We start from the raw sequence: 20,780 nt of genomic DNA, 5'->3' as shown, positions 1-20,780 counted from the left end.
AGACTAGATCTAAAAAGCTTTCACATTTTGTTTAGTTAAAAATATATCACAATTTTAATATTTTCATCACAACAACGATGAATAACAGTGCATGTTGATTTGGAAGAAAAACTCATATGTTGTCTCTTTGTTTGAATACATTGTTACACTTCCGGAAAAACAACCTTTTGCCAATGAAAAGTTAACCAAAGGATTATCGGCTATAGAATTTGTCAAGAAGCACTAGCAGTCATGGCCATCTTGAGAATTCAGGTGCAGGGCCGACTTCGAAAAGACGAAAAACATTTTGGGTCAAAGGCGAACTTTTTTTGGGCCTTAAGTAAAAGAAACATTTTGTTGGGTTTAAACAATTTAATTATAAATGAGTTTATTTGATTATGATTTAAGTTGTGTAAAAAACTTTTGTATAAAAATAAGCTTAAAATTGTCTCAAATAAGACTAGAATTTACAATCTTTTGGTTAGATGTCATACCCCTTTACCATTAGACCAAACTAATGGTTATGTAATTGTGTTAAAACATTGATTATACACATGTTTTTGATAAAAATACATATAATTTTTATTTGAAAATTTTTTTTTGAGCCTAGCGGGGTGTCGGGCCTGTGGCCGTCGACTACCCTGCCATGCCTCAAAGACGGCCCTGTTCAGGTGCTACGTATGGTCGCACACCAAAACTTGCTACAGGATGGCCTTGCCAGCAGATTGCCAACGGGTCAAGGAAAAAAAATAACTATGACTGTTACTTTTTGTCTAGCTGTAACATTTTTTAAACATGAATAACTTTTGTATACTTTATAATTATAATTATCTTGTTTTTTCAAAATATACCACAAAAGATAAGTTTGTTTTCTTTTTAAGTTGGGTATAGTATTAACATAAGTTTTTTTTTCAATAACCGTCATTGAATTTCGAAACATTGATAAACTAGTACATGGGGAACCATATATACGTTTTGTCTAACTGCATCACTTCTGCTGTAAGCATTGCGTCTAAACCATACAACAACGTGTCGGCCACCATGCCTTCGCTACCTTATGTTTGTTCGTCTTATTTGACGCATTTACTGGAAGTTTCTCTTCTCACAGTCTCACCGTTTGTGTCATTTTAATCCTTTTAATGTGTCTATATATTAATATGTGTGTATGAAAGATATATCAAAGGGAAAGTTCTATGAAGGTCCGTTTGTGGTAATCAGTTTACTTTTGTCCACATCCAAGTTGTTTGCTGACTTTAATTCTAAACAGGAGGGCAAGTCAAATCTCTAACTTGCCTAATTAGCTTCTTCAATAACTTTGACTTTGAAGGGAACCATGTTGAACAAGATACCTCCAAATTTTTATTATAAATTTTGTGAAAAACCTAACCGATACCAATATGGGTACGGGGTTTTTATGGTTTTTGATAGATGTAGAACATGTGTTGTTATCCTTTCGGACATATCACAACTTTATTCATTTATATGGTTTTCTAATCAATGGAAAATAGTCAAATACATGTCGATATTCTTTCGAACATTCCACAATTATAATTCTTATTTTTTCTTTTGGTTGCTATATTGAGTGTCAGTGTTGTATCTATAGTGTAACAAAACGAAGCGATACCGGTCGAAACCAGACTCAGCTGCATCGAGAATTCCACTGGTTCTTATTAATACAATACAATATTAGTGTAGATGATACTTTTAGAGTTCCGGTTGAATTACTTATAGTTAATTTATCAAATATGAAAATAATTTCTTTAATGTTTTGTTTTGAGTTTTATTATAAAAGGAAGTCATGGAAATGAAATAATCTACTTTACCACTTTATTTTACAATTGGGTAAAACTTATTTAAAAGTTAGTCATGGTACCTTTTTATCTGTTCGTAATTAGAATTTTCAAAAGATAAAAGGCAAAAGAGGAGAAACTGAACTACAATTCTTAAGTGCATAATTAAAAAAATATATATATAGAAACAAAATCACAATGGTTTAAAATATTACTAAAAATGGGAAAAAAAGCCTTTAAATAATCGATTTTTTAATGAAAATCTTTAGCAAATGTGTTGAACCTATTCACACAATCGTTTTCTCTTTTAAGGGAAATTTGGATCACTTGCCACAAATTCGTATTTGAAATCCCAAATTTTAGTCATTTAATTTTTCAATAACAAAAAACAACTTAATCAACACTTCAATAGTGTTCTAGTTTACGTATATGTAACTAGAGGCGCACAAAAATCCCGAACCCGAAACCGGACCCAAAAAGAAAAAACGGAACCGGTTTTTTTACCCGGGTTTTTAATACCCGAACCCGTACCTGACCCTACCCGTAGGGTACCAAAAAGGGTATACATTTTAGTACCAAAACCCATACCCGGACCAGACCCGATTTGTACCAGTAATACCCGAAAACCGAAACCGGTTCCATACCCGGAACCGGGTTTTCAAATACCCGAGAAATACCTGAAAACTATCCGAAAAATACCCCTAATAGGTGCAACCCCTTAAAAATCCAATCTATATCCGAAAATAGGGTTTTCCAATCTGGAAATAGGGTATTCAAATACCCAGTTTTAGAATACCCGATCCGAATCCGATACATATGGTATGGTTTTTAGAGAGAATACTCGGACCCAAACCCGACCCGGGTATTACCAATGTCTGATTTTCCAATACCCGGTTATACCCGAACCCAGTTTCATACAGTATTTGAAAAACCCAATTTGTGCCCCTATGTAACCCAATTATTCATGTGAGAAAGCGTTGTTAATGTACAAGAATGGAAAAGCCGAGGCCCACCACCCCAACACTATATCTGTGTGCTCCAAGCCCATCACCAAAATTCATTATGTAGTCCAGAGTTGATTAGCGAATGATATTTTTTGCTGCATATACTGATATACATACATTAATTTTAACCAAATCAAGACTAGCTGTAAACACAGATAATTCGTAAGATCAAGCTTACGCTAATGTACCATAGTTGTGGTTATGTTCATAATCGTTCAGTTCTTTTACATGCCCAACAATGTCATTCATACAATCATACCTACCACCCGTGATAACAAATACGTGTAAAAAATGTTGTCGGACCAAAGTAAAAAAACAAAAGGATACATATTTTTATCTTAAAACAATTTAAAGATATTATATAGAATTTTATATAGAGTAGTAGTTCTTGTCCTTGTTTACAGGCGGGAACCACGTGCATCCCTCATTTCCAAAATGAGCATTTTGAGCCTCTGTGGTTGTTGGGCGGGATCAACTTGCGTCCATCCCTATAACGTGGTGTCAGTATATTCCGTTTCTAATTTAATGTAATAGGGGTATTTTTGTCTTTTCACCCTTCCAGTGAAAATCCCAACCCTTCAAACCTTTGATTGTTTTCACTCAAACCATTTGTGATTGTATTTCATCCCACCTCCATCTCACTGCCATCACTCCATCCTAAACTCCATTGCCGCTTCCGCCATTATTAACACTATCATAACCCACCGCCGCTATTAAACACCACCGATCATAACCTCCACCACTCACCACCGCTGTTAAACATTATAATATTTTTTTTTTAAATTTGAGGTGAGATAGACAAAGGACGCAATTGGAAGTCATTTAATTGTTTTTTAAACAAAAACTAAACAGACGGACACTAATCTTGCTCGACAAGCACAGGGGCTCAAAATGCTCATTTTTAAAAAAAGAGAGGCACAAGTGGTTCCCGTCTATATACTACATGAATGTAAATTGCCATTGTTAGTATCAGCTTTAGGATATTGGACCCTAGAAACACGGCCTAGTCTCTTAACCCAAATACACTATATGTTGTTTTCTTCGTTGTACTTTCTCCTATTTTGAATATATTTGTATGAGTGAGTTTTTTGTTGAGCAGTTAGTTAAAACTGTTAATTGCATTCTGCAGCCAAACATGATATATGGAAACCAAAAAATGAAAAAAAAAAAATAAAATAAAAAGGTTTTCAACTATGGGAAATGTCATCCTACAGGTTCATTATGCTTCAAAATGCCGGAAAAGGGAATAAAAATATCTGCTAATTCATAATTACCATATATAAAGTTTCATCACCACATCATGGATGCATGGGTGCATATGTTAACGGATATTTGATCAGTTGGTTGGTAGAGAGCGAGCCACCCGATCCTTCAATGGCGTCTTTGAAGGACTCACCCTTCAAGAATTAACAAATGATGTTTGTTAAGCGAGTCACTGCAATGCAAAATCTTAAAATAATCAACAAACTATACATATTAATATTAACTTGATTGGCCGGGTTCCAAGATTCTGCCCAGAGCAATCCAATGCCGTAACCGCACTCTCCGCCTTGAAATTGTTCAAAATATTAACAAAACCATCATCAAGAAAACTCAAATGATACACATCATGAATTAAGATTTGGTTATATAATTATAATCATTGGTATGGTAGCAAAGTAAACTTTCATATTACAATTACCTTATAATAATTAGAATTAACCATAACAGTATTTTTTTAGTTTCGTTACCTATCTTCCAAAGCACAACCTCGCGCCCTTGACACGACAATATAATCGTCATCTAGCACTTGGTCTAAATAATATTTTTGACCCTTACAGTGTTTATTTTCTCCTTGTACGTGCCTGATTAGCACTTATTGAGTTATTGAGCATATGTTTTTAAAAAAATTACTTTAAAAGATAATCTGCAAAACGAAGAATGAGAAAATCCGGCGCAACAAATTGATATACGCACTTGTAACATCCAAAAATTTTAAATAATAATAATACTTTATATTGATCTTGTACAACGGGAAAGTTTACTTGAGTTAATAAAGAAATAATAAAATATTAAAGATGGAAAGATAGTAGGCTAATTAAATGGAATTAATCATGCACTAAAAAGGAAAGATGGGCCTTAGGTCCATGGGCTTAAGCAGTGGCGAAGCTTGGGCTGAGACACCGGGGGGCCGAGCTCAAAATATATACAAAATTTCACAAACGAGAAAGGGGGGGGGACTCAAATTTTCGATCGAAAAGGGCTAAACTTACACTACGTATAAAAATTTTCGGCCGAAAACGGGTAAATTTACACTACTGCGCAAAAAAACAGGAGGCCGGGGCCACCCCGGGCCTCAATGAAGCGTCGCCCTTGGGCTTAAGGGAGTATAAATACCCCTTAAACCCTAATCCTTTCCATTTCCATCCATATTATCCATCTTATTCTCTACACACCTTAAAACACACACCTAAACGCCTTCTTACGGCCGCGAGCTAGAGGAAGGAATTCAAGACTCGAATCAAGCCAAATATAGATAGATCTTCATTATACAAGATAGATACAAGATCATAGTTCATAAATAAGCTAACCCGAAGCCTAAAAAACGCTTAAAGGTACGTGCTTTAACCTTAAAGGTTACGTTTTTATGAACGGTTTGTCATGAAACTTAACCCTAGAGTAGATCGGGTCTAGATGTTTCATAAAAATGCAAACTTGATGTTAAAGATGAACTCAATCAACTTGTTACCTAAAGACCTAGTTAAAACGGGTTTGAAATTGATAAAGGTTTAAACTTTATACCTAAAATGGAGTTGAATCTCGTTAAGGAAATGCTAACGGGTGTAAAACGGTTAGGGTGAGTAGAAAGGGTGGTTAAAGTTCATGAAATGAACCATAAAACCGTTAACTGGGCTAGGTAAAAGTTATAAAAATAGAAAGATGAGCTGAACACACCCAACCTTAGGGTTCTCGGCCAAGACTGAGGGTTCTCGACCAAATACGGGATTTCAGTCAACACAAGATCTCGGTCAACACGAGATCTCGGTCAAACAGGGAATTTCGGTCAAGAATGGGTTCTCGGCCAATATGCTCTACCAAGAGTTCTCGGCCACTTGGTTTTTGAATGGTTTGGGCCTGAGTCTAGCTGGGTCCAGACAGTGGACAGTTGGGCCTAAATTAACTAAGCCCATATGGTGCTAAGCCCACATTCCAAGTTAAAACAAAGTTAGCCCATTATCATGAACCAAACAAACAAGCCCAACTTATAAAGTACGTTGGTTAGCTAAAATACCAACTTAATCAATTATACGGTTAAATAACAAACACATATATATATATAACAGTTAGCCGTGCACAATTAAGGAAGGGGATAATGATTAACGGCGAACGCAACAGGATCCAGGTGAGTTTCTAGCCCCACTTCCTTGTTATGTTTTCGGGGCTGTGTGCATACTCGATGTGATTTGTTAATACACTTACCTTAAGTGGTAAGTGTATGTCTTATATGATTTTTGTATGAGTGAATGTTTAATGATGTGTGAACGATCTTCGGATATTGCATGCATCGTTAAGGGATAGTTTGAAGATATGATTGATGTATATATGATATATAAATGATGTATGTACGTATGGAAACTATAATTATGAATGTAGAGTGTTAGTTGTATTTAGTTATAATTAGGGTTTTAGCCCATGTAGTTGGTTAAAGCCCATGGGCCTTTTATGGGTTGAAAGCTAGGGTTTGTTTGTGTATAAATAGATGTAGTTGTCTTTGTATTATTCACACATTCAAGTAATAAACATTACTTTCACTACAACCATCTTCTTCTTTACATGGTATCAGAGCCACGGCTCTCGATCCAAACCCTAGCCGCAATCTGACCCGAACCTGAGTCTGACCAGCCGTCACCAGCAGCCTTCAGATCTGAAACAAGCTCCTGCCTTGTTGTTCTGTCCTGTCACGAAATCCTTTTTTTTCGACCGTGAAAGTACTGTTCACCGACGAGCACTGTCCACGTTGGAATCACTGTTCACTGTTCAGACCGGAAGTTACTGTTCAGACCGGAAATTTGTTCACGCCGGAAGTCAATGTTCACTGCCGAAAGTTACTGTTCGTTTTGCCGGAATTTCTGTTCACTGCCGGAAAGTTACTGTTCGCTGCCGGAATTTACTGTTCACGACGAGTAACTGTTTACGCCGGAATCTGTTCCCGCCCTCCACCCGCACTTGTTACTGTTCACAGTCAATTTTCAGTTTCATGTATCACTATGGACGAAAATAAATACATGTATACATTTACTAAAGAGGAGCATGATCTTATTCAACGGTTTCTTACCTCCCAGTTGCCTCATCCTCAAACCAGCTCGGCACATTCAGGTAAACCTTCTAGCCTTGACTTATCATGGGTGATTGATTCTGGAGCCACACATAACATGACTGGGAATCGGGGTATTTTTTCTAGTCTTCAAAATGTTTCCCATGCACCGGTACGTCTTGCCGATGGATCTTCATGTCCCGTTCTCGGCATAGGATCCATCAGTAACTCGGAAAACCTAAAACTGTCTTCTATCCTATTTGTTCCTAAATTTCCTACCAGTCTTTGTTCAGTGAGTCAGATTACCAAACAAAACAACTGCTCTGTGACCTTTTACCCAACTCACTACGTTTTTCATGAACTAGGAACAAACCGGGTAATTGGTACTGGTTTTGAATCAGGAGGTGTCTATCGTATATCCCCGTTTTCGCATCCTGTAGAAAACTTATGTGATTCCACTGTCAGGGAGGCTCACTGTCGGTTAGGTCATCCCTCTACAGCGGTTCTGAGGCAAATGCGACCAGATTTACCACTTTCGTCTTTTAAATTTCATTGTGAGTCGTGTCAACTTGGTAAACATACCAGGCGTCCCTACCCCCCTACGGTGCCCAATCGAGTCAGTTCTTGTTTCGAACTGTTGCATTCTGATGTATGGGTCCTTGCCCTATCAAATCTACGTTGGGTTTTGAATATTTTATTACCTTTATTGATGACTATTCTCGCACTACTTGAGTTTATTTGTTGAAATCTCGTAGTGAGGTATTTTCCATATTTCGAGAATTTAATGTTTATGTTCAAAACCAATTTAACACCACCATTAAAACTTTACGATCTGATAATGCTAAAGAATATTTTTCCACCGACTTTTCTTCATACTTAAAAACCAACGGCATTATTCATGAATCATCGTGTGCTTATACATCTCAACAAAATGGTGTGTCCGAACGCAAAAATCGTCACATATTGGATGTTGCTCGCACAATCATGATCCAATCACGTGTTCCTCATCGTTTTTGGGGAGATGCCGTTCTCACTACCACATATCTGATTAACCGCATACCCTCAACCGTTCTTCATGGTAAAACACCGTTTTCTGTACTATTTCCCAACGATGATCCATTTCCTCTCGCACCTAAAGTATTTGGTTGCTTCGCCTATGTTCATAACCATCGTGCGAAAACCATCAAACTTGATCCCCGAGCCATTCGTTGTGTCTTTCTTGGTTACTCACGGGTTCAAAAAGGGTATCGATGCTATAGCCCATCACTTCACCGATACTTTACTAGTGCCGATGTCACTTTTCATGAGTCTCCTTACTTTCCCGAGTGTTCCACTCCTGTTTCTGACCCGTTTCCCGACCTCGATATACCCACATCTCCCTTCCTCCCCACCATTCCTGTGTCGATTCCCTCTACCGATCCAATCTCTGCTGATTCTGACCCACCGACAGAACCTCCGCCACTGCTTTTCACATATGCTAGGTGAGGTAAGGGTCAAATATCAGACACTTGATTCACATTTAGGCCACAACCCCGAAATACCCTCAGATCCTCCGTCTGCATCCGAACAATCTACACCTCTCACTGATACATCCTTACTCGATCCGACACCTTTACCAGAAGCTACCCCTGATACACCCGTTTATGATCCTCCTGGTGCACCACTACCCGATATACCTATTTCTTTTCGCAAATAACCCCGGAAATGCACTCGTTACCCAATTCAGGACTATGTTGCCTACACCCACCTATCTCCTGAATCTCATGCGTACACCACTACTCTTGATTCCTACCCGATTCCCAAAAATGTGACGAGCGCTCTCGCTCACCCAGGATGGCGAAAGGCTATGGAAGACGAAATTGGGGCTTTAAAGTCCAATCATACATGGGATCTTGAAACACTTCCTAAAGGGAAGGGTATTGTTTGTTGTCGTTGGATGTTTACGGTTAAACTACACCCGGACGGCTCCTTACACCGCTTGAAGGCTCGGTTGGTCGCAAAAGGGTATTCTCAGGCATATGGCATTGATTATGATGAAACCTTCTCGCCAGTTGCTAAAATGTCATCTGTCCGTATTTGTATTGCTCTTGCTGCCATTAATCATTGGCCGCTCCACCAGCTTGATGTCAAGAACGCCTTTCTTAATGGTGTTCTTGAGGAAGAGGTATATATGGAGCAGCCACCAGGGTTCGTTGTTGAGGAGAAGGCCTCGAAAGTTTGCAGACTACGTCGTTCTCCATATGGTCTTAAACAGTCTCCCAGGGCATGGTTTGGTCGATTCTCTAGTGTTATGGGACAGTTTGGGATGACTCGGAGTGCCTACGATCACTCTGTCTTCTTTAGACACCAGAAAGGAAAGAGGATTATCGTAGTTGTTTATGTGGATGACATTATAATCACAGGTGATGACGAGGTCGGGATCACCGAACTCAAGCAGTTTCTTCAGTCACAGTTTCAGGTCAGCGACTTAGGTCGATTGAGGTATTTCCTTGGCATAGAAGTTTCTCGCTCTCCACAAGGAATACTTCTCTCCCAACGAAAGTATGTCCTTGATATGTTGACTGAATGTGGCTTACTGGGTTGTAAACCTGTTGATACCCCAATGCTTCCTACAAAGAAACTCCTCCCAAAGGAAGGAGATCCAATGAAAGATCCTGAGCGATACAGACGGTTGGTTGGTAAACTTAATTATTTAACCGTCACACGACAGGATATCTCCTTTACTGTTAGTATTCTGAGCCAATTTATGGCTGCGCCATACACAGGTCACTGGGATGCTGCCATTTGTGTCTTAAGATATCTTAAAACCTCACCTGGTTTGGGTATATTATACTCTGATCAGGGTCATTGTCGTGTGGGTGCCTTCACGGAAGAAGGAGATGGTCGGATATCAGGGTTCTCAGATGAAGATTGGGCAGGTTGTTCGATTTCTCGACGATCTACCACCGGATATTGTGTGTTTGTTGGAGGAAATCTTGTATCATGGAAGAGTAAGAAGCAACACACGGTTTCCCGGTCGAGTGCCGAATCGAAGTATAGAGCCATGGCAGATGTAACATCAGAGATGACATGGGTACGTCGTCTTCTCATAGAACTCGGGGTTGTTTCTAATGACTTGATGCGGTTATACTGTGATAGTCAATCAGCCATTCACATAGCCAAGAATCAAGTATTTCATGAGAGGACAAAACATATTGAGGTCGACTGCCACCTTATCAGAGATCGAGTAGTAGGCACACAAACTGATCCTCCATCCATTCAACCAGTTCATATGAAGACAAATTTTCAGCTAGCAGACATTCTAACTAAACCGCTCCGGAAAGCTCAGATAGATTTTATTTGTAACAAGTTGGGCATGATTAACATCTATGCTCCAACTTGAGGAGGAGTGTTAGTTGTATTTAGTTATAATTAGGGTTTTAGCCCATGCAGTTGGTTAAAGCCCATGGCCCTTTTATGGGTTGAAAGCTAGGGTTTGTTTGTGTATAAATAGATGTAGTTGTCTTTGTATTATTCACACATTCAAGTAATAAACATTACTTTCACTACAACCATCTTCTTCTTTACATAGAGAAAGGTATGGAAGGTATGGTTAGAAAGGGAACGGACCTAACAATATCTGCGAATGTAGGGAACGGACCCTAATAATATCCGCGAATGTAGGGAACAACCCTAATAATATCTGCGAATGTTTTAGGACAAGGTATATGTATATGTGTATGTATAAAAGGAAAGAAGGAAAAGGATGATAGTATGATCGTACGAAGAAAGGTAAAGAATTATGTATGTATATATACCTTCGGGTGCGTATATAAGAATGTGTATAGATGTATTGTATATTACTTAATTAACTAGAACTCACTCAACGTAGCTGACTTTTAGTATGCACGCAGGTGAGTAGGATGAGGCAGCTCGCATGAGGGGGACACATGGCATTGAATAAGAGGCTGGCATCGGAAGACTCAAGACGTCTATGTTTAATGTTGTTTACTTGAAAGACAAGTTGTTGTTTAAGACAAGTTTGGATTGTTATGAAATGTTTTATGAAAGTTTTTATATTCCGCGAATGTTTTTATTAACTCTGATATTTAGAACTATGTGAATGAGTAAATCCAACGTTCAAACGTGAGGCACCGGTAACGGGGCCTTACAGCACTTTTAAGCATTACAGAATTAATGTGTGTATGCGCATGTATCTTTCTCTATAACTATAAGTGAAAAAATGTTATTAATGTAAGTAATCGATACATGTTTATCAGAGCCGCTTGTCGCAGCGTATTCTTTTTCTAACTTTTAAATACAATTATAAAAATATTAGTAAAACTAGAGCAAAGATTAGAAGAATATACAGATGTTTATTTTATGAATAAGTATGGTAAACAAATGAAATACAATTAGCCATGTATACAAGGAGCAACCATTACGATAGCATGATAAACCAATATTCAAGTATATCCTATACAGTAATATATAGTATCAAACAAGGATATTCATAAATACACTAAATATACATACAAAAAAAACACTTAATCAGTAATTATATAAAAAACTATGGCATGGTAGCATCATATATTTCTATCTACATGCAAGGAGTTCATATAATGTTTCAAAAGTTGTATGCATGTGACTATATGATAAATTGAAGACACTGATGGGTTTATTTCAACCTTGTTTTTGTCAAATAAGAGTTCGGAGCCAACTAGTAAACAATAGGTGTTTACGCTACATTTAAACTTGACTTAGCAAGAAAACCTGTTTTTTATAGAAAAAATAGCAGTGGAAAAGTCCTGATGAGTTACTAAGTTTCCGATAAAAAAAACATGTTGAGTGGCTGAGTCAAGTCTAAATGCATCTTAAAAGCGACCATTGTTAACTAATGGTCTCTGAACTTTTATTTGACAAAAACGAGGTTGAAGCAGACCTAGCAATGGCTACAATAGTGCTACGTAGAATCATGGACATACAACTATTTGGAACATTATATAAAACTCTTTACGTGTAGATAAAAATAAATTATGATTACATACAAATGTACAATAATTCAAATGATTGAATAAAAGTCATTTTATAAATATAATTCACTGTGATTTTCAATATCTTTGTTTGATTGTATATATAGTTATAGATATACTTGGACCTTTGATCATTATGCTATTGCAATTAATATTTGTAGATCGAATAGGTATTCTCTAAGTATATATAGCAAAGCAAATTGTATCCATCTTTTCTTGTATATTCTTCTCATCCTTACTCAAGTTGTATTAATATATTTATAATTGTATTAAAAACTACAAAACAAATATGCTATAACAAATGTATGTTATAAACATGTACAAATTACTTAGATTGATAAAAAGAAAAAAAAATAAAGACACATTAAGGATTATAACAGTTTTTTGACACTTATAATTATAAAGGAATACAAGCGCATACACACATTAAATTTGTTGTTATACTTAAAAGTGTACATATCAATTTGAAACACCATATTTTTCCATGCTTCATCTTGCAGATTTTTTTAAAAGTATACTGAAATTAAAACTTATGCAAAGCTATTTCTACTTTAATAAAAGTTATTGTGATTACAAAAATTACAACTAAATTAGCAATTTTACAGTTTAAGTGGTTTCATGCATTTAGAATAAATTTCAACTCAGGCATTCAGATATTGGCATCTGTATGGTATTATAGGTGATAACACCTCATTACCCGAACCCGTTTGCCCAAAACCGAATGTTTGTGTGTGTGTATCGTATAACCTTAAAGTATAGAATAAATAGCATGTTGAAGTTATTAGAAACAAGAAATTATAAAAATTATAAAATTATTAAAAGCATAGTTGAAATTTTTATATTTCAAATCGTTTTAACGTTACTTCTAAATTCGAATAATGCTCATCCCAACGGATAATTTTTAAGCACATGAGACAATAAGCAGGTATACCCGAGTATTTATAACGGGTAAGGGACATATACGGGCCAGGTACACAATAACACGAGACTCCTAGAAAATACTGAAAGGCTATTAAAAACTTACCGTCATAAACTCAACAAAAGCAATTCGCGACTGAACATGGTCCCCCAAAATCTTGATGTGAGAAACCTTCATAACAAGGAACATACTTAAGTTAGCAGCATTCAAAAAATATACAACCCGCAACAAAAAAAGGTTCTTGTAAATTAAAAAGAAATTGAACGCGATCCTAACCTCGCCACATCTTGCTTTAAAAAAGTACTTGACTTCATCTTGAGAAAGCTGCAAAGAAAAAAAAAGATTTATCTATCTTAAATAAGCAAAAAGAACTCATTTAATTAAAAGGATTGTTACAAAAAAATGGAAATTTTTTAAAAAGCTTCAACCTTTTTGTCAATATTTGTACAGTAGACTGTCCTTGCACGTATCTCCTTCTCATCTTCTGACTAGATTTTAAATCAACAAAATTACAGATCAATAATTATTAATAAACGGTGGAATCTTTAAATATCTACAAAATATATATATATCATTAATTTGATTCATACTTTGGGAAGTAAAGTTGGATTGACAGGAAGAATTGCAGTTTTCGAAGGCAAAACCTTAACTTGAGAGAACCCCAACATTATGCCACTAAGATTAAGAGCTGATCTTGCAGAATCTGCCATCATTAAATATAAAAGTCAACACAGTCATAGTTACCGACACGTCGGTTAAAATGCCATACATACTCTCATCAGCAAATTCCACGAACGCAAAGCGGAGACGTGAATGCGGATCACCACAAACTCGACATTCCAAAACCTTCGTAATGACATACAAAATATTAAATATTCAAACAATCAATTGTAAATTAATTTAAAACTACTAAAACAAAATTTAATAAAGCGAAATGAGTTACTTGTCCATAGGTACTAAACAGAGCAACAAGTCGATCTTCGGTGATCTAAAAACAGAAAGAAATAACTAAATTAAGAAAAATGATTTAAATGACTTTCATTGACTAGAAGAAGTAGACGAGTATGATGATTCTTACTCACATTACGATCAATGTCGGACACATATACGGTTCGTTTAATTCTATCTTGACTTTGTGCTTTGGAAGCTCTCTCATTCAACCGCTTTCTCCCACGGCTAGTATGCTTACTTCTCCTCTAACAATATTGTAAAAAAAATTAAAAAAAATAGAAAACAGAACTTGCAACTCGAAAGTTTAATGTGGCTAATAACAATGATCAAGAATTTGACATATTAATAATCTTGGGGCAGCAAATTGAAATTGTGTGTTTGCTAGTTGTATGGTAAGAAAAGAGTATAATGAGAATAATAATAACATTAATCTAATTTTGTTTGCTCAAAGATATAAGCTTTAAACTAGTTAAACAATCCCTAATAGTAATAATGATAGAAGAAAATCTGATGAAATTGAATCCGAAAGTTTAAAGAAGATACCCTGCTGCGATTATTATTATTATTATTATTAGGGTGCCCATTAATATTATTCGAATCCGGATGATAAGCGTTTAACAAAATTGGGGCAAAGAAATCGAAGGGATTGTATAATGAGATGGAAGAGTCATCAGCCGTAGGATTCAAGTTAAAATTGGAGAACATGTCTTGCAGATTCACTTCATCATCATCATCATCATCATCAGCCGCCGTTGCTGCTGCTGCTGAAGATTCGCCGGATAATTCAGCCATGGACTCAAAATCGAAGAAAGTGAGATTGAAATTCACAGAAACCCAAGGAAATTGCAGAAATAGGGTTTATGATCAGAAGACGATGATGATGGGTTCATTTGTGATACTACACAAATGGCAGTAATTAATATGTTTCTTTGATATTATTGTTTTTAGTCAGGGGTTTTCTAAGGATATCCACAATTTTTCTAAAAAAAAAGAAACTCATTATACGTCTCGTATAGGGTATACGAGGAGAATTGAGTCCCATATATAACTCGTATAGCTCTTATACCGGGCGTATAGGGGTATATGTGTGTCCCTAATATGACCTTAAGTTAAACGTATATTGGACGGTGAGCTTGTGTAAAGTGATAATGGAGAGACACATTGTTTCATGTGAATCAGATTTTGATTCATGTAACACTATCATTCGGTTTTGGTAGCATAGAATTATGATTGGAGACTATGCCAGTAGGTGACATTCACTAATTGGATTATTGTTATGACTTCAGACGAGTGTTCACGAGCGTTGGCTTTAGTTGAGAGTTTTCCCCGGATCAAGAAGCGAGTGTATCCGATGTGATGAATTTAGTCAGTAGTCTATTTAAAGGATTCGTTAGCCGTTCAAAAAAGTTATTATAAAATGAGTAAAATGCTATTACAATTAGCAAAACATATAAATTAAAAAGAAATATAAAATTAAGAATGCAAGTAGGACCCGCTTTTTATATAAAAGTTTCTGTCTCCATCGATATCTTTGTAAAACTAACAATCTCCGGAAACGTAGAGTCCAACAACTCTACTAAACCAGCCGCTACCACCACACTCCTAAAGGAAATGTTAATCGCTTAAATCCATGTACAAAGACGATGAACAAAAGTCAACATTTTCATGATTACATGCGCGATGAAAAGAACTTTCATGCTAAGGAATCAAAAGGGATGTTTGCAGTTAAAGAAGCTGATTATCTAAGGTCACTTTAACACCTTCCAACATCTCCCAACCATTCGATGTCACAAAAGATGCATCAACTATCGTAACAGGAGTAGTCTTTCGCAAAATGATCGATGAATTGCTTTCCATAGCAAGAAAATATGCCTAATAATGCAGCCATCGTCAGCTATGTTAAAGCTCTTTTTCCTAACATAGTCAATAATAAAATTGTCGTCAAGACCTAATCGATCAAAAGTTCAACATATCTATCAATCAAAAGGAACTTTAAACCTACACCATCTAAAGTAATTCAAATACTAGAACAATATAAATGGAAGATTTAGTGGGAAACAAAAACTAATGTGCTTCAACTTCGAGATATTTCACAAAACGATGAAAGAAAGGAGGTCATTGGTGCTCTCAGTTGAACCAAAGACCCAACTTTGTTTGCAATCTCAAGGCTCGACACTATGATATTTTCTTGGTCATATATCAGAAATTACGAAGAGGGATTTATTAGGAAGTACCACCCAGTATTTCAACAAGTTAAATACCCGATCCATAAATCAAACGGAGCCACTTTCAACGCCCTCACATGCCTGGAGCGATATTTCTCTAGATTTTATTACTCATATGTTGTAACAAACGGGTAAGTTTTCAAAATAGGCCCAATTCATTGCTTTACCATCGAAACCAGATCAATAACTTAGACTACTATTTTTATACAAAACAACTATAAGTTTCATGGGATTCCAAATACAATTTTCACATTTTGCAACTCAGTCTTTCTAAGCTGCTTTGGAGAGAAATATTCAAAGAACTTGATACAAAGTTGCATTATTCATCAACCTACCAATCAGATGATCAGGCGCTAGTTATAAATCAATGTGTTCATAAATACCTTGACGATTTTGCTAGTGATGAACCGAAAATTTTGGTAAAAGTATTTGCATTTAGCTTAAGTATAATAACTTACTGAAAAGTTAAAAAAAAAAACCATTTTAATTAATATTTTTGAAGTTATTTATTTTAATATTTTTTTTATTTTTATCTATCAACACAGGTATAAAATATAAAAAAATCATAATCACAAAGACAACCAATTACTTGCCAGTAGACCAATAAGCTTTATTTCAATTGGTATTGGAAGAGAAGTGAAGATTTAGGCTGGAAGACACAATGCCTCAAGTTCGAATATGATCTCAACTGGATTTTAACGCAGTGGGTTTTCGAGCGACGGGTTTTCCCCGAACAAGAGATAGAGATGATGGGCTCGAGCTACCTAGTATTTTATGCGATTGGGTGTATGAGGTCGCTTTTACCATTAGATTATCTCAAATAACCAGATTTTATTTATCGATAGTCGATAGTAAAATAAATTATCTGCCTCTAGATATTATTTCGGTTTGATTTATTTATTAAGATTAGTGGAAAATAAAATGGAACTTTTGGAAGGAAGCATGGACGAAACTGCTAATGACAAAGATATATATATATATATATTATGAACACCGACACTTTTGTGTGTATGACACATTTTCATTATTGTTTATGAACACTGACACTTTTGTGTGTATGACACATTTTCATTATTGTCACCAAATTATTAACTCTTGTCCCCTCCTCCCAATAGTATATAGAACAGTTCTTTTGATATTATAAATACCATGTATCTTGATAGATTTAAGACATCAGTAAAAAAGTTCATATTCTTATATTTTTCTTATTCCATTGTTTTCTTGTTAACTCCAAGTCTCATATATTACTCTTATAAGCTTGTTATAGTTAGGGCTAATATTATAACACGTTATCAGCACGAGCCGCTTATATCCTAACCAAGAAAGGTAATAGACACAAAGGTATCTACATAAGCATCATAAACACTTCTTTAATTATGTACATTAGATATATATCTATGCATATACATATACTAACTAATATACTGAGTAATAGCAATAATGTGTATAAACATTGTTATTAAAATTTGATAACTATTCTAACTTTTATTTATATATGCACACTAATATCTCATTTAGAAGTTAGATTTATTTACACTAACAATTCTATTCTTATTATTGTGCATACTAATTATATATATTTTATAAAATAAACTGTATTTAATATCTTATTTATTATCTTACTTTAAAATAATTAATATTATATATTATATATATACACACACACAAACGGTAATGTTACCGTTATAAACGGTAATATAACCGTTGTAAAAGGTTATAAATTTTCACTATAAATAACCAATCATTAACCCCATTTCATTTACAACAAACATTCTTCTTATTAAATTTATCCAAGATAAAATTCTCAAAATGATTCACCCGGTTTTGCTGTTGGTCACTGTAATGCTTATACAACTTCTCATTCTAATTTTTAATCTCCCATTTGAAGATTTCGGCATTTTCTTTTTCTTTTATATGTTTATAGCTCTACCAATGTATTGTATCTCATTGTTGATTGATATATATGGATTCTAATATTTATCTTATTATTTGCTCTATTATGTTTAGCAACAAAATGTCAAATATAGCAAAACTCGAATTCCTTGCACTCAACATTTCTGGAGAAAATTATATATCTTGGACAGCAAATGTCAAAAGACATTTAAAATCTATGGATGTGTTAGACGCAATCCAAGAATACAATGATTGCTCTGACCAGGATAAAGCAAGAGCTGATGTTTTCATCCATAAACATATTGATGAATTACTACAGCATGAGTATTTTAATTATGATAACCCATATATGATATGGGAAGATTTGAAAATCAGATTCGGTCATCTAAAGGAAGTTTTACTTCCTACTTCTAGAGATGAATGGAACAGTATTAGGTTCCAAGATTTTAAGAGGTTAAATGATTACACCTCTGCTTTATACCGAATTTGTTCAAAGCTAGAATTTTGTGGGTATCCCGTAACAGAGGAAGAAAAGTTAGAGAAAACTTTCTCCACGTTTCATGCATCAAATATAAACTTGCAAACACATTATCGTTTGCAGAATTTTAAGAGATACTCTGATCTAAATGCATTACTCCTTGTAGCAGAAAAAAATAATGAATTATTGATAAAAAATCATCAATCTCGTCCCACGGGTTCATTAGCAATACCAGAAGCACATGTTGCTCACAAAAGTTCTCATAAAAATTTTGATCATAAATGGGAACAAAGTCGAGGACGAGGCCGTGGACGTGGACGTGGTCATTTTGACAAAAGGCATTTTAATGATCGTAAGCATCCATTCAAATGGAACAATAACTCTTACGGTCGTGGTCGTGGCCGTGGTCGTGGTCGTAACCAGAGAGCCAATAATTATCATGTCCCACACAATACCAATTCCAACCACCAAAATAAATGGAATGAAGCTGGTAGGTCCGAAAACAATGGCACTTCATGTTTTAGATGTGGAAGTACAAACCACTGGGCAAAGGCTTGTCGCACAGCTCCACATCTGTGTGAACTGTACCAAGCCTCTCTAAAAGGAAAAGAGAAATAAGTGAACCATGTTGATAACTTTAATAATATCAATGCTGAGCTAAGCGTTGAAGACTTTGGGGTGGAACTTTGAAACAAAGTTGCTTGACTACTATAATTAGATGCAATTATTAAGTGTATTCTCATTATCTTTAATTATGTAGTTTCTCTTTCATGTACTACTTGTGTTTCAATTAAATAAAGTTCTTATTAAAATATCATATGTCTTCGTTATACACTTATTTTTTTTTTCTTAATATTTTTCAAGATTTAAAATGAAAATCATCGGAGCACAAGATCAAACAAATGAAGAAGATATATGTATAGCGGATAGTGGAGCCACGCATACTATACTTAGATCTAAAAAATATTTTTATAAACTGAAACCAACAAAATGGATCATCAATACAATATCAGGTCCTACAAACTTGATAGAAGGAGTGGGAAAAGCTAATTTAGCATTACCAAATGGTACAAAGCTCAAAATAGAAAATGCTTTATTTTCCCCAAAATCAACAAGAAATTTGTTGAGTTTCAGAAACATATATCATAATGGATATGATACTCAGTCAAAGACTGTTAGTAATGAAAAATATTTGCATATCATAAGCAAAGATCAAATATTGGAAAAATTGCCAATGCTCCATTATGGTTTGCATTATACATATATAAATGTGCCTCAAGCACATATGGCAGTCAAAGAAAATTGTTGCGATTCTGGTATCATAAACTTATGGCATGACAGATTAGGCCATCCAGGATCCACAATGATGAAAAGGATCATTGAAAATACACATGGGCATCCACTGAAAGGTCAAAAGATCCATAAAATAGATAAAATGCCTCAATGTACATCTTGTTCTCTTGGAAAATTAATTACAAGGCCTTCGCTATTAAAAGTCGATAAAGAAACACCAATGTTTATTGAAAGAATTCAAGGTGACATATGTGGACCAATTCATCCACCATGTAAACCATTTAGATACTTCATGGTCTTAATAGACGCATCCAGCAGATGGTCTAATATCTCTTTATTATCGACTCGTAATGTTGCTTTTGCAAAATTTCTTGCTCAAATTATCAAATTACGTGCACATTTTCCGGATTATACCATTAAAAGAGTAAGGCTTGATAATGCGGGAGAATTTACATCACATGCTTTTGATGATTATTGCATGTCTGTGGGGATTGTTGTAGAACACCCTGTTGCTCATGTACACACACAAAATGGCTTAGCCGAGTCGTTGATCAAACGCCTACAGCTAATAGCTAGACCATTAATAATGAGGACAAAACTCCCTGTTTCTATTTGGGGTCATGCAATTATGCATGCTGGATCATTAATCCGCGTAAGACCAAGTGCATATCATAAATACTCTCCCACACAACTTGTTTCTGGAAATGAGCCAAATATCTCTCATCTTAGAATTTTTGGTTGTGCCGTGTATGTTCCTATTGCACCACCACAACGCACAAAAATGGGTCCCCAAAGAAGGTTGGGAATATATGTTGGATATGAAACATCTTCCATCATAAGATACCTTGAACCTTTAACAGGTGATGTATTTACAGCACGTTTTGATGATTGTCATTTTAACGAGACAATGTTCCCGACATTAGGGGGGAAATGAAAAGGCAA

At 35.4% G+C, this 20,780-nt stretch overlaps 1 protein-coding gene across 1 annotated transcript; it reads right to left on the bottom strand.

Annotated features, from left to right (window-relative positions):
- Positions 1-3,880: 3,880 nt before the first annotated feature.
- On the bottom strand, positions 3,881-14,654 carry LOC143536166 (polyadenylate-binding protein-interacting protein 9-like). The gene is made up of 10 exons (XM_077030220.1): positions 14,493-14,654; positions 14,081-14,194; positions 13,942-13,986; positions 13,772-13,844; positions 13,589-13,701; positions 13,427-13,486; positions 13,275-13,322; positions 13,104-13,169; positions 4,261-4,322; positions 3,881-4,170 (listed from the first exon to the last, which is right to left on the bottom strand). The coding sequence occupies exons 1-10, from the start codon at positions 14,652-14,654 to the stop codon at positions 4,110-4,112; spliced, it is 804 nt and encodes a 267-aa protein (XP_076886335.1). The 3' UTR covers positions 3,881-4,109.
- Positions 14,655-20,780: the final 6,126 nt, after the last annotated feature.

This window comes from Bidens hawaiensis, unplaced genomic scaffold (assembly GCF_021521415.1).
Source record: "Bidens hawaiensis isolate Kalapana, Puna unplaced genomic scaffold, B.hawaiensis_p1.1 tig00010738_1, whole genome shotgun sequence".
Lineage (NCBI taxonomy): Eukaryota > Viridiplantae > Streptophyta > Magnoliopsida > Asterales > Asteraceae > Bidens > Bidens hawaiensis.
This window is presented reverse-complemented; position numbering and strand designations above follow the sequence as displayed.